Below are 22,557 nucleotides of genomic sequence, written 5' to 3'. Positions count from 1 at the left end.
TTTGGTAGTTTTTTTTTTGGGCCTTGGACTCTTCGTTTTGTTTTTTTGTTTTTTTTTTGTTTTTATATATATTTACGTTGTAAGATAATTTTTTTTTAATTTACAATTCTTTAAAATTGTTTTATCTTACCTCTAAATTTACTTTATTCTAACACGCAACAATTAAATTGAAAAATTAAATTTCATTATAAAGATAAAAGAATTAAAAAGAATTTTCAATTGAATTTTTTTTTTATCTATATCTAATGAAAATAATAATAATAATAATAATAATTGCAGGCCTCACCTAGGAGTCTCCGTGTAAGGAGACCAAGAGTCTCCATGCACAGAGACCTGCACAGAGTCATCTTATTATTAATATTTTTCCCTTCCTTTTTTTTTAAATAAAAGAAAAGTTAATACCTCTTTATACTATATAACACTAACTACAATGATATTTTTTACAACTTCAAGCAAACTTTTTACTATGTAAAGAAATATATTAAAAACTTTGAGTTAATATTTAATCTAAAGTAATATTTAGATAAATTTAATTTAAAGAATTCAATATTACTAAAAATATTACTGTAAAATTAAATATTGTATATATCCAACTACTATGATATAGTTTTTTTTTCTTTTACTTTTCTATATCTATAAATATATATATATATTTATATACATGCATTCTATGCACGAAGGAGGCTAAGTCTTCTCTTCCAAAAAATTTTTTTTATTCATTAGGCATGTTTGTTTAAATAAATAATAATTCGAAATATTATATCTATTTATGCACGCTTGCATTTGTCCGACTTAGCATAATATAATAATATTTTTCTTCTTTCCTTGTCAGTGTGGTATATTTTATTATAATTTTTGTGTTTAAGTTTTGCAGTTAACTTGCGTGCTGACATAGCTTGCTTGTTTGCACAGTCATAATGGGTGGTTGGACGCCTACATTTCTGCAGCTTCAAGTTCTTGAATCTATATTTCATGAAGGCAACACAAATCCAAACAAATCGGAGATTGCACAGATAGTCTCTCACTCGTCGTTATATGGCCAAATTTGTGTTAAGAATGTTTGTAATTGGTTTAAAAATAAACGTGCACGTTCAAGAACGACATCCACACAAACATAAAATTCTCAACTTAAGCCAATAGTAAAGGAAGACAAATTACGTAAAAGGGTTTTAGGTATGATTATTTGTTGAAATGTGATTTTTTGTTCATTTTTTTCATTCTCTTTTGTACGTAATTTTAACATACATATTTGGTATTCTTTAAAAGTTACTACAAGTTATATACCAGAAAGGCGAACTAGATGTCGTGACTTTGAAACAGGTTTTTTCATTTTTTTTATTATTTTTTATTTTTTATGATATCTTTCATAAATCTTATTTTTATTTTTATGCTTTTAGGTTGTATTGATGATTGTATTGGATTATACAAGGATGAAAGTATTTGTCTTCAAAAAGATTCTGAAAATCAAAATGAAGTATCAGAAATTCCTAATATTTTACCTAATTCTAAAAGAGTTGATTCCAAACAAATAAATCTAAGAAATATTCCTGCCAAACCTTATTTTTCTTCCATCGTCTACAATTTGTAAATATTGTGGTGCCAAAAAGTTTCATAAAAAAACTAAGGGCTTTTGTTATTGTGATGGAAAAGTTAGATTACAGTTAAATAGTGTTCCTCCTGAATTGTTTGAGCTATTTACTTCTACTTCATGTGAGGCAATTGCCTTTAAAAAAGTTGCTCGTACTTATAATAATCATTTTGCTTTCGCTTCTTTTGGTGTTAAGTATGATAAAAATTTGTGTAGAAATAATAAAGGTATATATACATTTAGAGTTCAAGGACAAGTTTACCGTTTTATAAATCCATTGTTACCAATTGATGGGAAACCAGCATATTTACAGTTATACTTCTATGATACTGATAACGAAATCACTAATAGACTAAAAAGTTCTAACAGGTTATGTGAAACGACTTTGAGAAAATTGATAGATGTTTTGAAGATAAATCCATATTGTCGTTTTTTTCGATCGTTGAATAAAATTTCTGATCTTGGTTCATGTCATATTGTACTTAAGTGTGATCCAGGTCTTGACCAAAGATTGTATAATATGTCATCATGTGAATACGTGGCTACTGTTTGGGTTGATGAAGACCCATCCGTCAGCGTTCAAAATCGCGATATATTAATTTATAGCCATTCTAACACTACACATAAAGTGAATTATTATTATGGCGGCTATGATCCACTTCAGTATCCATTAATATTTGCCTACGGAGAACCGGGATGGCACGAAAGTATCAAAAAAGTCAATTTGAATACTTCTTCACTCATCGATGAAAATTTTATACAAATTAATAACATTCATTCGGCTGAACAACTTTTGGAAATGGAAGAATGTGGTAAGTTTTATCATCCATCAAATTGTTTTATATGTAATAAAAGAGTATGGGATTATATTCTCCTTCTCAAATTTTTTCTTCCTATTTTTTTTCAGTTTTGACGAAGTCGAAGAAGCGAATAAATGTATCTTGTCGTGAATATTATCGCTATAAACTTCAAGTAAGGCTTTCAGATAATTCTATACTTCTTCATACAGGTAGACTTCTGCAACAATATATAATAGATATGCATGTTAAAATTGAAATTGCAAGATTGGATTATTTTCGAAATAATCAAAAGATTATAAGAGCAGAGCTTTACCAATGAATTATGGATAGTGTACAGAATGGTGAGAATAGAGGCTGTAAGATTGGTAAATCAATAGTGTTACCCACAGGGTTTATTGGAGGTCCTAGAAATTTAACTAAAAGATATATGGATGCAATGTTTTTAGTTCAAAGATATGGAAAACCCGATATATTTTTAACAATAACATGCAATCCAAATTGACCTGAAATTAAACAAGAATTGAGACATAGTGATGAAATACAAAATAGGCCAGACTTGTTAGCACGAATATTTCGAGCTAAGTTTGAGGAACTAAAAACAGATTTATTGAAGAGGGAAATTCTCGGGCCTATAATTGCTTATGTTTATGTGGTTGAATTCCAAAAAAGAGGTCTCCTTCACGTTCATTTTCTTCTTATATTTAAACGAAATCTTAAGATTATTAATTCTATGCAAGTTGATGAAATTATTTCGTGTGAAATACCAGATAAAAAGAAAAATTCTTATCCACATACTACTGTGATCAAACATATGATGCATGGTCCTTGTGGACAATTAAATCCTACAAATGTTTGCATGGAAAACGATGGTACTTGCAAAATTAAATATCCAAAAGAATATATTTTACATACTTTATTGAGTAATAATTCTTATCCGCTTTTATAGAAGTCGTAACGATGGTGTTATCGTTAAAGTCAGAGGATGCATACTAGACAATAGATGGGTTGTACCATACAATCCGTATATTTTAGCTAAATATGATTGTCATATTAATGTAGAAATACGTTCTTCTGTTAAAGCTGTGAAATATTTATATAAATATGTATACAAAGGACATGACCATGTTAATTTTGCTGTGAATAAAGAAACTAATGAATGTTATAGAGATGAAATTTCAAATTATCAAACTGCTAGATGGATATCTGCGCCAGAAGCTGTTTGGAGGATTTTTAGTTTTGGTTTATTTGACATTTCTCCTTCTGTAATTTCTTTGCAATTACATGTTGAAAATTCTCAATTAGTTACTTACAATGAAAGTGATGATTTATCAGAAGTTGTAAATAAAGACTTTATCCAACGAACAATGTTAACTGAATTTTTTCGAATGAATATTTTTGATGAAAATGCTCGGACTTTACTTTATAAAGATTTTCCTACATACTTTGTATGGAATACATATTTACGAATTTGAAATACTAAAAAAAAGTAAAATGTTATTGGTAGAATAGTTGCTGCTAATCCATCTGAAGGTGAGAAATATTTTTTAAGAGTTCTACTGAATCATATTAAAGGACCAAAATCTTTTGAAGATTTAAGAACAGTTAATGGTGTTGTGGCACCTATCTATTGTGAGGCTGCATTCTTACATGGTCTAATCAGTGGAAATAATTATTGTGACATGTGTTTAAACGAGACTATTTTTTACCAAATGCCTGTATCACTCCGTCGACTTTTTGCTAATGTGCTAATTTTTTGTGCCCCTACAAACCCTATAAATTTATGGATTAAATATAAAGCTTACATGATAGAAGATTATTTACATACAGGTGAGACAGAGTATGATGCTGAAATTAGAGCACTACGTTGTATAAATTCATTCTTAGAAGTTGTTGGTAAAAGTGTAAGTGATTTTTGCTTTACAGATTTCGACGTTGCTATAAATGAAGCCGACATGTTAGCAAATATGATTTTAGAAGAAAATGCAAATGTCAGTGTTGAGTCTGACATACATTTTACAGAGAGTTTAAATAAGGAACAACAATTTGCTTATGATAGTATTTTAGATTGTGTTTTCAATGATAGAAATGGACTTTTTTTATTGATGGTCCAAGAGGTACCGGCAAAACTTTTTTGTACAGAGCATTACTTGCTACAGTAAGATGTAGACAACTCATTGCATTGGCAACAGCATCATGTGGAGTAGCTGCTTCTTTACTACCTGGTGGAAGAACTAGTCATTCGCGTTTCAAAATTCCTCTTCAAACAAGTCCTGATATGTGATGTTCGGTAAGTAAACAATCAGCACTTGGTCAGCTTTTAAAAATGACAAAACTAATTGTGTGGGATGAAGTACCAATGGTTAATAAATATGCTTTTGAAACTTTGGATAAAATGTTAAAAGATATTATTGAATGTGAATTGCCATTTGGTGGAAAGGTCATTGTGTGTGGAGGATATTTTCGTCAAATCTTGCCACTGGTACAAAGAGGAACAAAAGATGATATTATGAAAGCAAGTTTAGTATTCTCATATTTATGACAATACTTTAGACAACTGACATTAACTCAAAATATGAGAGCTAGATTGGATCCTTCATTTTGTGAATATTTACTCAAAATTGGAAACGGAATTGAAAACGAACATACATGTCGCGTGATTAAACTTCCTTTAGACATTGTCATAGATTTTGAAGATGAAGATAAATCATTGAAAAAGTTAATCAGCATTGTGTTTCCAAATTTTCACACTTATAGTAACAATTTAAATACTATAATGGATAGAATTATTTTAACTCCAAAAAACGAATATGTTGATATGATAAACAATATGTTAGTTAAACAAATTTCAGGAGATACATTTATATATTTCTGTTTTGATAAAGTGATTGATAAAACAGAAAGATTTATTCATGAAGATTTTTTGAATAGTTTGACTCCAAATGATATACCTTCACATGAACTTGTTCTAAAAAAAAAATTGTCCTGTTATGTTGTTAAGAAATATTAATCCTTCGGAAGGCTTATGCAATGGAACTAGACTTATTTGTCGTGAATTTAAACAAAATGTTGTTTTAGCTGGAATTGGATGCGGTGAATATAGTGGAAAACAAGTATTTTTACCTACAATTCCATTTATTTCACTTGAGGGAGATAAACATTTAGTACCATTTAAAAGAACTCAATTTCCAGTTCGTCCTTGTTTTGCTATGACTATTAACAAATCTCAAAGTCAAACATTAGATTTTGTGGGTCTATATCTGCCTGAGCTTGTGTTGTCACACGATCAGCTATATGTTGCGTTGTCTAGAGCAAAGACAAGATAAAATATAAAAGTTTTGATTAAGCCAGCAGACCAAAAAAAATCGCATATTAGTTGCACAAAAAATATGGTGTATCTGGAAATTTTGAATTTAATACATTCTATTTGACAAGTTTTAGAATTCTAAATTGTCCAGAATTAATCTATCATTTTGTTGCTGTCAGAGTGAAGATTTATACAACAGTACACAAGGTTGGTTATTTTTATTTTTTTAAAATTATAGTTATATTTTGTTTGATAAGATGCTTAATTTTTTTCATCATCTTTCTTATTTAGAGCATAAATATGAATATTTAACAATTAATTTATGGAACCCATGTAAAATTGTGATATTATAATGTTGATTCAAACTAAAACATTGTCAATTGTTCAGGTTTATCATGATTTTACCACAATTATTATTTTCTATATATACACCAACAATATAAAAAAAATAATAATAATATTAAATAAAAAAAACACCATAAACTTATTACATAACATTTACTGTCATTACATGACCATATAACTAAGTAGAGGAATGAAGAATAACTAAGAAGAAGAATGAAGAAAATATTCATTGTTACAAATATCTACTAACATCTTCCGTCTGTAAATTGACATCCTATCAGGTGAAACTAATTCTATTGGCTGCCATAGGAGAAAGCATTCTATATATTTTAGCACGAACATTCCACAGTTTGGCCTATAGAAGAAACAATTTTACGTTAGACTATATCCATATAAAGAAAAAATTAAATATTATAGCAAATAAAAAGTTATTTAAATGCTCACCCATTGCCTGCACATGGTAGATAAGGTATTATCTCTACTTCTATTGTTTTACTTCTATGTTTTCTTGCATCTTTCCGGGTAGAAAGCTCAGAATTCATGATGGATGCTTGGATTACACTATGTATTGCTTTTGCATGTACCATGACTTGATCTGGTATAAGAATACCGTTGCTACAGTCATATATTTGGAATTTCCATTCAGGAATATTCACCACAAAGAGATACCAACAATTGTCAGGAAATGAGCATGGAATTAGTAAATGCTTGCACGCCATCCATTTACGACTATTCATAGGCGAAAAACCGTTCACATATTCATTTAACGGAGTGAAATCCGCTTCTCCCCTGGTGGTTTTATTTTTCTCTTCTATTAATCAGGTGAAAATTTTAGAACACTCATCTTGAAATTTGAAATCCATTACAACATAGTCTTTAGAAATTAATGTAGAACCATCCTTGATAAGTCGTCTTAATAACTTCAACTCTAACTCAATACTCTAATAAAATAAATACATGTAAAATTAATTTATTATTAAATATCGAACATAAAATTAAATTTATTGTAATCACTATACCTTACTCACCGTGGGAGTTATATCTTTCCCTACATCCAACAAATTTTTCAACATATTCCTTTCAATGTAATTGCCACTGTCCTCCCAATAAGTACTATATAAACAAATATAAATTAATATTAGATAATATAATTCATTATCCACTGAATTAAAAAAAAAAGTATTTAAGCTAATACAGAGTTAAATTTCTTATCCTGATGGATTGTGCAATATTCAATCTCTAATAATGTTGTACTTCTTCTTTGGATAAGCTTCTAAAGGATGGCTTTTTGATGATGAAGACCATATCTGTTTTCCCTTACCTTTATTTTCTCTTCTCGATCCTTCAACACTTTCCGTCTCTTGTTGAAATGTTGATGTTTCCCTTGGCGAATCACAAAGAGTTGGAATTGTCTGAATAGGAATATCTTGTTGCATAGAACCAATGATAGCTTCTATGTTTGATACATTGCTCAATGTATTCTTGTTCTGTTCATTTACGTAGGATCTCATTGAACTTAAACTGTTATCCACATAAGATTGCATATTGCCTAAAATATTATCTTCTTGCCATTTTTGTTGCTGTTGAAATTCCTGTTGGAATACTTATCTCTGACTGTCAAGAATAGTATCCATATAAGAATGAATACTGGATTGCATATAATCTTCTTGCCCTTTTTTAATGTTGTTCAAACATCTAGTTCTGATTGTGAAATATTTCTTCCTTCAGATTATGGCATACACCGGACACATCTGATATCACATGTTGCCTATGTGTTCCCAGCATTTCTTCCATTTGTTCTCAAGTTATATAGTTCGAAGCATCAAAACCAGAAGCAAAACCAACTTGAGGAGAAGTTCTCGAACTACTCGGAATGGTCGTTTCTTGCACGAAGATGTTTTCTGCGATTCGTTGTGGGATTTGTTGTACTGTGTTATCTAATTCTCCATGAACTATACCATCTAAGATGTTATGTTCATTATCTGCTGGCATTGAAAGAGTTGTGTACCATGACAATTCTAACTCTTCTTTCGTAGGATATAACACAGCAACTACCTCAATCTGTAATCATGATAACTAAATTTAGTTTTTAAATGATAAAATGAATACGTAATTATGCATTCTTAAAAAAGTATGTTATACCTCCCTTGTGGCCAAAAACTGTTTTACCATTCTCTTAGTCAATACTACATTGGGTCTCCACTTGTACATTCGAGGACTTTGTGCTGTTTTGTATCTCCTACGTCCAAATTTTTTTTCAATCTCTGGAAAAGCTTCATATATCCAGAACTGCAAATAATTATAATCTTTTGTTATACAAATAAGTTATAAATAATATATATAAAATGAAAGAACAGAAAAAATTTACGTGGAATGCAAGTGGATATCCATTTAATGCATATTTGCAGTCTGATTGATTTTGTTCTGCTCTTTGCACTCTTTGAGCTTGTGATTCTTGCAAAGAATTTAACAAAACAAAATATGCTTTTCGACCCCATGGATAAGCAAGAAAGTCATTGAGATGCTCAACCATACCAAGTGTCTTATAATCGATATTTCTGCCAGTTGGTTTCAAAATACACTCCACGAACATAACCAACCCCAACTTAAATTTATCTATATAGTCTTCACATGAATGGAATGCTTGATGCAACATTCTCATATTAATTCTTCTCAAACCATTAAAATATTGATTCATAAGACGATGGTTATTATGATTAATCTCCACAGATGATTCATGGCATGGTAATCCGGTGATGAGACAATATTCTTGCATACTAAATCTGGCAACACGATCACCTAGGCATACCCACACTTCGTTATTTTTATCACAGTGTATAAGCCTCATCACAAATTCATGTATCAACTTACTGCTAAATTGTTCCTCCTCTTCCCTAGACAAAACTCCCACAAAAAATCCATAGAAATTGTTGCACATAACAGAAGCCTGTTGATTTGAATCTATAAATTGAAAAAAATCCAGGAGATATTGCCGATTTGGACATTGACAAATAGTGGCAAGGAACCACTGATCTGGAGAGACAATATATTCAAGAGACATCTGCATAATAAAAAAAATACACAAATTTATATTTATAAGAAATTCTAGCTCTAGATGATTATGACAAAAAAAAAATACTAAAGCTCCAAGATTTTATACATTAGGTAAAATGCAGGCTTATATGAATAACTAAGACTATAATTTTTCCTCCATCTTATTTTCCTTTTTTCTACTGTTGAAAATTTTACTTTAAGAGTCAAATCTAATATGTTTATATGATTCTGCTTCTTCAAATTGAATTTTATTTGTGAAGGTTTTTCTTCATAAATTATAGTTATAATTCAACCTTTGTCACCTATAATTCATAGACATTTTTCTATGTATACATAGTAATCCCAATTATTTATACAACTGCATACAGAGAGGTGCACACATTCATTGAGTGAAACTGAGACAAGAATTTTCAAGATGAATCTACTGTAAAATTAGATGGGATAGGTTAAGAATGAGCATATTCATAATATAGTAAGTAGTGTTTTCAAAAGGGCTTAAGGCTTATGCTTTCAGACATTCCTTGTGCAATGTTCACTAGGAAACTCAAAGCTTATGAGGGTTTAAGCCTTGATTTAGTCGTGTCAATAACTGAATTGTTAAAGATTTTCTATAATGATATTTAGGTCTTCACAAAAATGTATAACATATTTCTGAGTATAGAAGATACTTTGCTGCATAAGTTCTTGGCTTGATTTTCTAATAAACTGTCATCTATTTTTTGTGTAGCTAGGAATACTTCTCTCTGTTATTTCCCTTCTATGCCTTGATTTTAATAGACTCAACGCATCCCAAATGATAAGGATGTTGGCTTAAAAATATTGAGATAGTTGAAAGAACAAATGTATGAATTTGCTTGATAATTAGCTTGTTTATTTGATATTGTTAGTTAAAAACTATAATTAGAAACTTCATATCGCAAATGAACACTAATGATCAAATTAATAGGTAATGAATTCACATAATTATGGGGGAAACATGCCCTGCATTCTTCTATTCTTAAAACAGATACATGATGCGGAAGTATACAGAGTTAACTTGAATCACAGTAGCAATATGTTTTTTGGCATTAAACATTTTTCCATATAAGAGGCGCACACGGAGAGTCTCTCCCTATAACCATTTCTCAATGCGCCTCTCCATGCACGGAGAGGCGCACTCTCCTGCACAGGAGAGGTCCTCTCTCCGTCCACGGAAAGGTCCTCTCTCCGTGCGGAGAGGGAGGTCCTCTCTGTGCATGGAGAGGTCCTTTCTCCGTGCACGAGACGCAGCCTCTCCGTGATGCCGGACAACATTTTATTCAACAATAAAAATCTTACTTTTCAACCAACTAAAATGTTTCTCTCTGCTCTCTACTTTGAAAACTCTCTCTCTTGCAAAAATGTGTAGAATTGTAGAATGGGTAAAAAGTTAGTATGATTGATAAGATAAATGGTATAAGATTCTTCACATGTGAATATGAATTCTCGTGACTTTAAACTTTAAACTTTTAGTAGTTGAAACAATAAATGAAGATAATAATTGTAGGAATGTTATTTTGTTGTTATGTGAGTTAGTTGGGATAATAATTGTAGGAAATAAATTCTCCTTTTTTTTTTGTTTAACATGCTCATTCAAATTAAAATAAACTAAAAACTAATTTTATCAAATTTGTCACAAAATATATCATCAATATCTTTTCTCAAAACTCTTTCTCATCGTATCACTCATTATCTTTTTACACAGTTTACTCAGTATAAAGTATGCAGGGTATAAAACCGATTTACACAAACTATTGAGTTATTCTAACATGATGAAATTTTTCACACTGTCAGATACTTTTAATAATTAATTGAGTTCATCTCATAAGTACTACAACTTTACAAGTAATCCCTATACCAGTTTACAAGTTATCTCCATATCAGGTATGACTATAGATTAGATTTTACATTATATTACTACTGGTAGATATAATAATTTAAAAAAATATAGATATCTTCATCTATTTTCGATTGGGTATCTCATCATCAAAAGAAATCCCCCAATTTACAAGTCATCCCCATGCACAAGCCATTGAGTTACTCTAACACGATGACATTTTACACATTGTTAGATACTTCTAATAATTAATTGAGTTCATCTCATGAGCACTACAACTTTACAAGTAATCTCTATACCAGTTTACAAGTAATCTCCATATCAAGTATGGCTATAGATTAGATTTTACAATATATTACTACTGGTAGATATAATAATATAAAAAATATAGATATCTTCTTCTATTTTCGATTGGTTATCTCATCATCAAAAGAAATTCCCCAATTTACAAGTCATTCCCATATCAGGTATGGCTATGAATTAGATTTTACAATAAATATCCAAATAAAAAATATAAATGATATAACTCTAGATGTCTATATATATGTTCTTCTATTTGGATTGGTTATCTCATCTCATCAAAAAAAAAAAATCTCCAAATGTTCCTCTTTGTCTTCATCCTATTTATAAAAAAATATTGTCAATGGAAGAAAAATACCAACTTATACCAGAAATTCTATCCAACAACCAAAAATGGAAAGCCAAAGTAATTATTGTAGAGAAACAATCATCAAAACCTTCAAAACAAGGCAATGAAAGATATCAACACATAATACTAATGGATACTGACGTAAGTTATACAATGATTTAGTATTATTTTTCCTTTTTCAAAACAAATATGTTTTCTCTCTTTTATTATTATTAAAATTATATATATATATATATATATATATATATACTTGTAGATTTAGAAAAAATATTCTATAGTTTTATATTTTATAAAGAAATTGAAGAGATTTTTGAATACGGTATAGAATTAATTTCTTTTGAAAAATATAAATCTTTAGACTATTTATTTGCTATTTTACAAGTAACAAAAATTTCTAGGATTGGTAAATTATGCTAGACCATTTATAAAAGATTTGGAAAAAATAGTAGGACCTTTATATGCAAAGACATCTCCTACAGGACAAAGATTTTTTAATCAAGAAGATATAAAATTAGTCCAACAAATAAAAGAAAAAATAAAAACCCTGCCAGAATTAGCTATGCCTTTAGATTCAGAATACTTAATTATAGAAACAGATGGAAGTATGACAGGATGGGGAGCTATTTTAATATGCAAACCCAATAAATATACTGATAAAGGTGTGTGTATATATATATATATATAAAATCTTACACTAATCAATTTTTATCTTTTTATCTATCAGTGTAACACTATCCAAGCAAGTCTGTATGATTCAAATATCACTGCCTTCGAAAATCAATTTCTCCTTGGAAAGACGTATGCAATTTCTAAAGCTTATATTAAAAACAACACTGGAAACTACAAATATTCAACAGGAGCTCTACAATGGACGATTTCTGGACAAACTCGTGTTGAAGAGTTGAATGACAATAACTTAGAACTTGTTTTTTCCACCTATCACCTAACTTCTTTCGATGAAGTTGAGCAATTCATGGATACAAACACTGATATAAGTAAGAAATTCCATCTTTATTTTCAAAATAAATAATACTATTATATATAATTTAATCAAATAATTATAATTACAGTCAACACAAAAAAAAAATATATATATATATATATATATATTTTTTTTTTTTTTTGCAGACATTTTGGCCATTCTGATTGATATGATGTCTAAACGATTGATTCAATCAAAAGATGGCAACCAAACTTGGGTACAAAATATAATACTTCTGGACCAAAAATTCAGAACAATGATGTTAACAATGTGGAATTCTTTTGTTGACAGAGAATACAAATTATTCTTAGAAAATATTGACAAAAAATCAGTAATCTTTGCAACAAACCTAAAAGTCACCTTTTTTTTGGGTAAATTTCTATTATTTTTTCTTATTTAAACTCTACTTAAAATTGCATTTCTTATCTTGTATCAATGAATTGTGTAGGTTTAAAACTCTCCACAAAAGTTCGTAGTACATTTTTCGTGAATACTCCTTTCATGGCAGTAAAAGAATTGGTTGAATGGTATGTATGTATATCCTTCGGCTTACATTTATTTTGGTTTTATTTGGCTCATCTACTCTTTCATTTCTTTCAGGAAAGATACAAATTTGGACAAAATCGATGAGTTGATTTTGAAAAAGCCATACACTCAAAAATCTCCCACAAAATTGTCTCCTCCAGTGCGCAACAAATTCACCTTAATTCAAAATCTACAGGGTCAACTTCTACCGGTATTTATATATCTCTGTACACAATATATTATGATTTCTATTTATGTTTCTTTATAAATTACAATTTCCTTTTTCAGAGAAAATTTTATTGGATGAACGCCACTGCAAAAATGGAAAAAATAGATCCAAAATGTTGGTATATGGCTTGCAGCAATTGTTATCGGCGATCAAGCGCTGATTTTGATGAAATATATATTTGTATTTAAAAGTTCCTGATTTTGGTGAAATATATATTTGTATTTTCTGTAAAAGTTCCAATTCCAAAGTTGTTCCTCGGTAAGATAGATTTTTTCACACCTTTCTAATTATATATATATATATATCATATAGTTTCTTACTACATAAATAAATAATTACTCTCTTTATCTCAGAGTAAGAGCATATGTCCAATTATCAGATGCCACAGGATACATAAATACAAGTGAAATTAGTGAAACTGCAAAAAAATTTATGTTCACAAATGTACAAACTTTGTAATAATTTACAGTCTTCTCCAATCTCTTTTGATATATTTGATAAATTTCTTCATGACATTCATATTTTTTATACACAAGGTTCACAAGCAGATTTTGGAGATATAATTGGAAAAATGCAAAATACTGAAAAAGCATTCTATCTCAAAACGACTCAAACAGAACCTAATTCATCCAATTACAAATTTGACATCATCTCTGTCGAATGTTTAATTGTAGATGAAGAACAAGATTGCCAAAAGAATATTAATCCTGAAAAAAATTTGGACAATTTTAACATGGACGTAGATGCAGATGACAGTTGCTCCCTTCCAGCCAAAAAAGCTCTTTTCAAATCAGCTACTTACCAATCAGAGTTAGAAAGTGCCAGCTCAAATCCATTTATACTAGACAAAATGAAAGAAAAAATAGAATAAAAAATGGAATGAGCAGTATTATCTTAAACAAAAGGCCAAGTTCATTTTGCATAATATTGTATATATTTTTTGTCTACCTTATGGTTAATTTTTAGCTTTCAATGAAATTACTTTCTCTTCAATTTCTCATTTTCAACTACTTAACATACTTCTTTTTTTAAATACTCGACATAATCCACACTAATAATAACAAAATCTATACAAAACTCGTGCATCGCACGAGCCAAAGACTAGTATTCTCACAAAACACATAACTGTTAACCAAAACTTTTAAAACTGAATGACAACCGATTTGGCATGGTACCATTACTCTTTGTTGATTTGCTATTCGTATAATAAAAAATAAAAATAAAATCTATACAAAATCATTGAGTAGTCATATGTTAAATATGCCTCTTAAAAATAAATAAAAATAAATAAAATAAATAAATCTGTTAACCCCACAAAAACTATAATAAAAGAATTGACCTGCTAAAAAATATACAAACTAAAACCTCTACAACAAATGATGGTGACAGGAGAGATTAATCGTCTAGACGCTGTATCTCACCCATTAGGATCCGATTGCTAGTGACTCTGAATCCTAGAAGAGCAGGATCAATTTGTATACCTTTCTTCCCCTTCTTTTTGCTGCTTTTTGCCCCCAATGTCATGTCTGATAACTCTGAAGCTCCAGATGCTGGTACATTACTTTCTAGAGAAGCCGGTTTCTTAGCATCGCTTTTAAGCACGTCACTGAACAAGGTTTCCAGGACATCAGCATCACCACAAGATGAAGTCCGTCGAAACTGCATGGCCTTCTTGCCAGATGACACACTGTCAGAATTTCCCGGATTCCCTCCCGTTTCTCCTATCATCCCTGAAAGGAAGAAAAAAATTAAGTAAATGATTAGAAATGCACACACACAAGAGGGAGCAGCAAGCAGTAGAGATATAATTTACAAACTCCTCTATCAATGCTCTACTCTCTAATGTGAGATATCAGATACAATCATGTGCATGTTAAACAAACAGACGCAAATTATTGCAATTATCAATTTCAATTTGATATCATTAAAGATGCTAATCCTTCTGTTCCACAAAACACAACCATAATATTAAGTATTAACTAATTTCCAGGCAACCAATGGGGCAAACACCCTACCTGATAACTGACATGACAGCCAAAAAATGTGGACCGTGGATCACTAAACTTAACATAAGCAGCAATGCACAAGAAATCATATTTCACACATGATAAGCATCCTCACCACAAGGAAGTTAAGCGCCATCCCACCCAGCCGTGAGAAAATGGAACTAGCAAGTGCTCGAGTACTATTAAAAAAAAAAAAAAAACGAGATCAAAAAATTGACAACCTCCTTTCCTACCATCAGTAGGTAAAGCTTTTGGTATGTTCTTTCCTCTGGTGACTGAATCAGCAGTCATCTCAGACAACCCTCCCTGAGAGGATGCAGCCCGTGAGACAGGTGGACGTCTCAGCAAGATGTTTTCCAGCATTTTTGACATGGCAGATTGCAACCTACTCATAAGAACATCAGTGTTAAGAAATGCTAATTCAAAAGATATATAGAGAACATAACAAAATGGACAAAGAAAAACAGGAAAACAAGAAATCCTGAACAAACTTTCAGCAACTACAGAATGCAGAAAAATCTACTGCTTCCTATATGATTCACTAATTTTCAGTGAAACATCACGTGTTAAGAACCAAGTTCCTAGAAAATGCTCCAAAGCAGTAAATTAGGGAATTATAGTTCCCACCTAGACAACAGTCTACTAACTACAATAGTGGGAAATACATTTCTAGAAATTTACAGTATATGATTTCACCAAAATAAACTTTTCATGGAACTTTGATAAAGCAGCAAAGAATTGAATTCAATGACTAGGATTTCTCTAACCATAGTAGTAGAGCAACCAAGCTTGTTTTTACCTATCCTTAGCAGCATCCTCCGAAAAAGAATTGGCTGAATGAAACCCTGGCCATAGTTCAGAAATTTAGTCATTATCATTTTGGTAAGCCGGGAGGAGGGGACAAAAAAAAGAAAGCGACCAATAACAGAAAGTTACCAGTAGAGCGAAGTGAAGTATGTTGACTAAGTACATTAACAGGCACTTCCCCACTATCTGTAGCTGCCAGGTCAGCCCGCTCAACCATGCCAGCTCGAGATATTGAAGCTGGTCCCTGAATATCATTGTCTTCACTAATGAGCATTTAGGTGATTTCCTCCATATTCAGTAAATTTAATTCAAAGAAATAACACGTATTTCATGCTAGAGTTTTTGTAGATTACCTGAGATCTTTCATCAATTCCAGAAATGAAACATTCTCCAGATTTTGATCTGGAAGCCAATCCACCTACACTGGTCATTCCATCAGCTAGTTCATCCTGAGATCGTCCGCCTAAATCAGAAACATAAGACCCAACAGTGAAGTTGTTGGTACTTGCTTCCAGATCTGAGAGAAGACTAATCGAATGGTATGTAGCACCCGCCCCAGAAGAAGGCCTTATCTCATGGAATACTTCATTGGCGGTTGCATCAAAGGGTTCACCTGACTGATGGCCTGATTTCTGAAGTAATAATTCCATGAGCAGCCGCTTTGAACTGTCATCATTTATTCCAGATGACATCCATAAACTCGGATCTTCCATTGTCGTTTTGACATCCAATTCCCTTTTATGCCTCTCATTATCATCATGTAATTGTTCAATTCTTGATTCAATCCAGTCATTGGATAAATGACTATGATTCTCAGACCAGTTACCCTCAGTGGTGTCCAAATGTGGAGCATGAAATTGATTGGAAATTGAAGGTTGGTGTGAATGCTGAGAGTAGACACCCGATGAGAATCTAACCCCTTGACCACCTTTTAGTTGTCGCATAATCTGCTCCTGCATTTCTAAACCATGATCTCGGGCAATAGAATTCATAGCATCCAGGTTTACACCAGCAGCACCAACAGGTAGTGACATTGAGCGCTCAAACGGCAGCATGCCATGGTCGTAAATTCCACCTTGGAGTATATCTTGTAATGAAGCATTTCGTTCAAGATGGTTGAGTTGCTCCTCAGCAGCCGCTCTTTGTTGCTGATAGAGGTCTAATGGGCTGAATCCAGCAGTGCCAGCTTGATGAGTAGTTACAGGATTTCTAAGGAACTGACTGGCTTCATCAAGAGGCCACCCAGAATTAACTAGTCTTTCTTCTTCCATTTCGAAAGACTGCCTTATCCCCACTGGCAAAGATCTTCCATGCAGCTGCTCTAGCTGAAGAATCTGCGGATCCAAGGGATGAATCTGCCCACAATTTCTACTAGATAACAGCTCCAATAAATCATCAGGATGCCCTTTATTGGGCATTTGCCTAAATTTTGCTTGTATGAGTTGCTCCAGGGATGAGTCAGCATGCCTAGGTGGAAAATGGGAATGCTGTTGCAGGTCATTGAGAATTTGCTGCTTCAAAATTGCCTGTTCAAGAGCACTGTCCGATCTAAGAGCATCAATACGTGACTGCCCTCGGTCAGACTCCCGAATTTGATTCTGCAGCAGCTGTTCAAGAAGCACCTGTCTAGCCTGGGACTGTTGTTGCTCTTTCAAGATCATTTGCTGTTGATGGAACTGCTGTTCTTGAAACTGCAATTGCCTCTGCTGCTGCAACTGAAGGGCCAAAAAGTGCTCCAGATCTTGCCCCGTTTGATTGGCCAACTGTTGGTGTTGTATCACACTCTGACTTGGCACTCTTTCTAGAACTGCCTCATTCAGCTGTGTATTATGAAAAGGTATCAAACTATGCTGATGATGCTGATGATAATGATACTGCAGTTGTTTGGACACAAGCTTGTCGTCTAAATCAAAGCGACTATAGTCTTGGTCCATGCGCTGGCAAGCCTCCGTGACATCATAAAATAATTTGGGATCAGATATAGTATTTCTGCCACAAACATCCGGCCGCATCTCTGTGGCACGAGTGAAATCAGCCATTGAACTAGAAGGGGCAACTATTCCAGATAAAGGGTTTAAATGTTGATCCTCAACATGTCCAATACCTAAAGCATTTGATGTCTGACCATTCTTTGCATAAGTATTTTCAAGTTCAGACCACAACAACCCAAGAGTATGCAACTTATTATCTTTCTTAGTTGAGACCCCAGAGTCTGTCAGTTCAGTAGACACAGTCTGCTGGTTACCAATATAGGCAGAAGTTTCACCATACCCCCTAGAAATTTTCCCAACAGGATTGCCACCACTTTCAGGTCTCTCTGGAAAAACATCTGTTGGAGTGGAAAAAACTGTGAAGAGGATTAGATACAATTGAACTTAATCAGCCATCAGAATTAACAAAAGAGGATTTAAGTTAACCAAACCTTCATCTTTGGCAACAAAGTCGTGGAAATTTCCCTGCGAATGCAACCTTATTGATGGATGACCATGATGTTCAGGTACTTCTGACTCACCATGCTGAAAAGAGAAGCAGCAAAATCAGATAACTGCCAACTCGGACCATCTAATGCAGTAGAGGGAACAGATACAGAAGCAACAGGAAAAACATTTGAACTGACCTCTGATTTCCCCACCAATGCAACAGATTTTTCCATATCAGAACTTAAATCAGTAATAGTATCAAATCCATGTTTAATTTTCAAATGTGGCATAATATCACCCAATTCTCGGAAGGATGCATCATCAGGAGCATCTTCCAAGCGTACAGGCAAATCAGTCCCAAAAAATCCTTGTTCAAACCATGAAATTATGTCCACTCCAAGGAAAGGTCCCTGAATATCTCCTTGAGGATCACGATAGTATAGACTTAATTCCTCAGGAAGGATTCTCCTTTCTAATTGATTTTCAGAAGTTCTGCTACCAAATTTATGGTGGCTGCCATCCCAATACTGCTCAGAAGATGTAGTACCAAAGAGTGATGTTGAAACATCAGGAATATTATTATTGACTTCCAACAATGTAGCAGATGAACCTCCATAAAACAAAGAGCGTTTGGTAACAGGAGAATCTGAAACTTTGAGCTGCGAATCATCGGATAGATGACCATTAAAAGCCTGTAAGCCACTGATATCGAAATCTGTTCCGATTGACTCATAAACTTCTTGTTTTCCATCATCATTAACAGATTTTTCTGAAGCAAGATAAAAATGTTCTCTTCCATAAGTCATCAATATAAAACTCTTTCTGGGCAATATTAAAACAGTATTCTATAACTCCCACATCTTACAAACCTGATTTAAGTAAGTAATTGTAAAAAATGTCATCCACACTAGGTTCATGAACATTGTCCTGTGTAGCTTTTGAGAAGTCATCTGTCCTCTCTGCTGTAATATCTTCAGGGAAGACCTGTTTTCCACTGACAGATTCCACATTTTCCACTACTCGTAACAAAGAAATATATGCAAATAGCAAGAGAGAATCAAATACCACCAAAGAAAATAAAATAAAAAGAAGGAAAGATGAATTTTTTTATTTTTTTTTTGAGAATTTGAAATCGCAACTAATGAAGTGTCAAACCTATAACCACCTGAAACATTATCCGACGTTTCACCCTTCCTAAATGAATTGTATGACACCCCGCTGCATCTTATTTTACCTTTCCATATGTCGTTTACGATGGCCTGTAAATACAGATGAGTTTGTCAGAGTGTTATTCAAAATCAAGTTTAATAGCATTAAAAATTTTCATTTAAAAGGCAAAGTTGTAAATCTCACCTCCTCCTCGGCATGGGGAGCAACAAAAGCTAATGGTTCAACAGCAATTACTTGAGTTAGTTGGGGTAGTTCCTCCAAATTGTCAGCCATATTGGCAAAAGAGGGGTCTAACTTTTGCGTACGGTATATGTCAAGAAGTTCCCCCCTAGTATAACAGAACTTTCCATCAGAAAGACTTGTTTTTCCAGGAACACTTCTGCCTTTGTCATATTGAGCAGCACCAATTGGTCCCCCAGATGGAGGCTTTACAATGGATACACTAGATCTGCCACGTCCTACCGTAAACCCCACATTGAAACCCTCTAGTCTTCCCCTTTCAAGTCCAAAACCAGGCGCAGAACGGTGAGAACCAGAACCACCAGAATTTACCTCCATCCTATGGCGTGGCCTCCACTTGTCCCGAGAATCTCCATCACGTTCAGAAACAGATCTGCTACTTGACATGATTGACTGACTTCCATTCTGATCATCTTCCTTCTCCACTTCTGCTCGTTTCTCAATCCGAGCTTCCTTTTCTTTGTCATCTGCACCCCACCTAGTAGACCACTTGCTATCACGACTCACTTCAAGGGAAGAGTTACGACTGTTGGCATCATGCCACCTTTCAGGAGCAGGCAACACTCTATTCTCAACTGTTTCTCTGCCTGAGGCATCAACACGTCGATCCATCTTCCTACAATCTCTTCTACCAATCAATCTAGTTTCCCTTTCTTCTTCTCGCCAGCGACGAGCACTATCAGCTTCCGGTGCAACTCTTCTCCAATCTTTTTTGTCCTCAGGTGCATCTGAGCGCCAACCTTCCTTCTGATTCCAATCAGGACCGCTAAGAGAGAGTGAAATTTGACCACGTGTTTCCTGAATAAAAGAAAGAATGGGCACGACGTGCATATTTACGACAAGTAGGAAAAAAGGAAACCACCACAGAAATAAAACAACAAAATAAGTCTGTTCCAAACCCATTATTCTTAAATAGGATAAGGAAAAATAGATGTTCTGACTAGACAGTCACATTGACTTTAAAGTTCATTTTATATGATACTATCTACAGGGCATAACCAATTATAACAGGTCAACATTATCGAAAGTAAAAATTTAGTTTATTCCCACACCTCTCCAGGTATTTCTCTGCAAAGACAAATAATATAATATAATATAATATAATATGATATATTATGGAAAGTACAGCATGTTAAAGTTTTCCAAATGATACAATCAACCATTCCTTGTGTCATCATAAAAACAAATATCTGTCTTATCAGATCATTGCAAAGCAATAAACGAAAATTCAGCAGTTGCAATGTCAAATGATAGGATTTCTTCTAGAAATACAAGTCGATAGGTTTCAAGTAAGACAATAGTCTGTCTGATTTTGCATTTTGAATAGCATTGAAATCAAACATAACTGAATCCAATTACAAACTCTTCCAAACTGCAGTAGATTTGATCGAGCATGTCAGTCTGAATAGATTTCAAAAAAGAGTCGTGAATTATGGCGATAGAACTGGAACCAATCAAACTAGAATCCACAAAAGCAAATTCACCTTTCAAGTAATTTAAAGGAGGTGCACTGCACAAGTGTCTCAAAACTTACCATCTTAGCCTCGCTTGGCTTAGCATAAAGCCATTGCGGAGACAAAGGAATGCTGTTCTCACACGCTCCTTGATCTATGAAATAAAAGTCAGACATCCATAGAGGATATTTATATACCGTCAAGCATGGAATATTCAATACTGAAAAGTTTGCTTAAGAGTATTAGTTACCTTTTGATTCATCAAATATTCCCATCAGCCCCTTTCCCTCTTCATTTCCCATGGAATCTTCAATCAAAAGCCAAGAAAAATATTATTATATTCAAAATTAATACAGGCGAGTGTGTTTTAGTTGCAGTCAATCTGGAAACTAAACTGACACACCGCCACATTTTAACAAAACAGAATCACAACACTGTGTGTTTAAAGACCAACACACGCTCAGATAAGATCAGTCGAACTCAAAATTGTAGTTTGATTAATGTGGCTGGTGGAAAAATATCAGAGTATGATGAAAATGAAAAGTAGTATAACGTAACATTCTTATCGTGAAAATTAAATTAAAGACATCAAACCAATCTGATGGACCCTAAAGTTGGAGTTGAAGCAATATCTCAAAGTTAAAACCAGTCAGATCAAATAACATTAGGACACAATTCAATTCATAACAATCAAATTGCTAAAACTAAAAATCCAATATAAATCGCACCGCCAAATACCTTTTGAATTCCACGATTGATCAGACTGTTTCGATGAGAAGAGATCCTCTGAAAGATCCATTTTTCCGTCAGCCATTAGACCAATGGATATATCACAATTTCAATGACAAAATGAATGAGATTTATAGCCAAAGATAGAAGCAAATTGACCGCTGGCAATACAAATTTCTTTTCGCTAGAGATTTTCGAAGTCAAATCAGAGATTTATATGTGTATATTTATTGCATTTATAACCAGAGCTGGCTATATACTGCGTCAGAGTCTAATTTCCTGTTTCGGAAATCGAATCCCACGATTGCAAGCAATACGTGAGATAATCTCACTAATTCTTTGCACCACTAAATTATGTCGGACGACGCATTTATATTAATTTATTGAGAGAGAGAGAGAG

General features: G+C 32.9%; 1 protein-coding gene across 9 annotated transcripts; it reads right to left on the bottom strand.

Moving 5' to 3' along the window:
* Positions 1-14,495: 14,495 nt before the first annotated feature.
* Positions 14,496-22,557, bottom strand: LOC111375920. 9 transcript variants are annotated; one of them, XM_022998838.1, is made up of 13 exons: positions 22,167-22,557; positions 21,679-21,735; positions 21,509-21,582; positions 19,918-20,772; positions 19,730-19,823; positions 19,434-19,580; positions 18,762-19,333; positions 18,567-18,660; positions 16,498-18,491; positions 16,274-16,388; positions 16,137-16,182; positions 15,559-15,722; positions 14,496-15,061 (listed from the first exon to the last, which is right to left on the bottom strand). In XM_022998838.1, the coding sequence occupies exons 1-13, from the start codon at positions 22,240-22,242 to the stop codon at positions 14,727-14,729; spliced, it is 4,623 nt and encodes a 1,540-aa protein (XP_022854606.1). In that variant the 5' UTR covers positions 22,243-22,557; the 3' UTR covers positions 14,496-14,726. The 9 variants fall into 9 exon arrangements, 5 of the variants coding, with proteins under 5 accessions (XP_022854606.1, XP_022854609.1, XP_022854608.1 ...); XR_002699380.1 differs by having other exon boundaries at positions 14,599-15,061; positions 16,105-16,182; positions 16,274-16,402; XR_002699381.1 differs by having other exon boundaries at positions 14,599-15,061; positions 15,571-15,722; positions 16,105-16,182; positions 16,274-16,402.

This window comes from Olea europaea, unplaced genomic scaffold (genome assembly GCF_002742605.1).
Source record: "Olea europaea var. sylvestris unplaced genomic scaffold, O_europaea_v1 scaffold1431, whole genome shotgun sequence".
NCBI lineage: Eukaryota > Viridiplantae > Streptophyta > Magnoliopsida > Lamiales > Oleaceae > Olea > Olea europaea.
The sequence above is the reverse complement of the archived record's forward strand: the minus strand, read 5'-3'. Positions and strand labels throughout refer to the sequence as shown.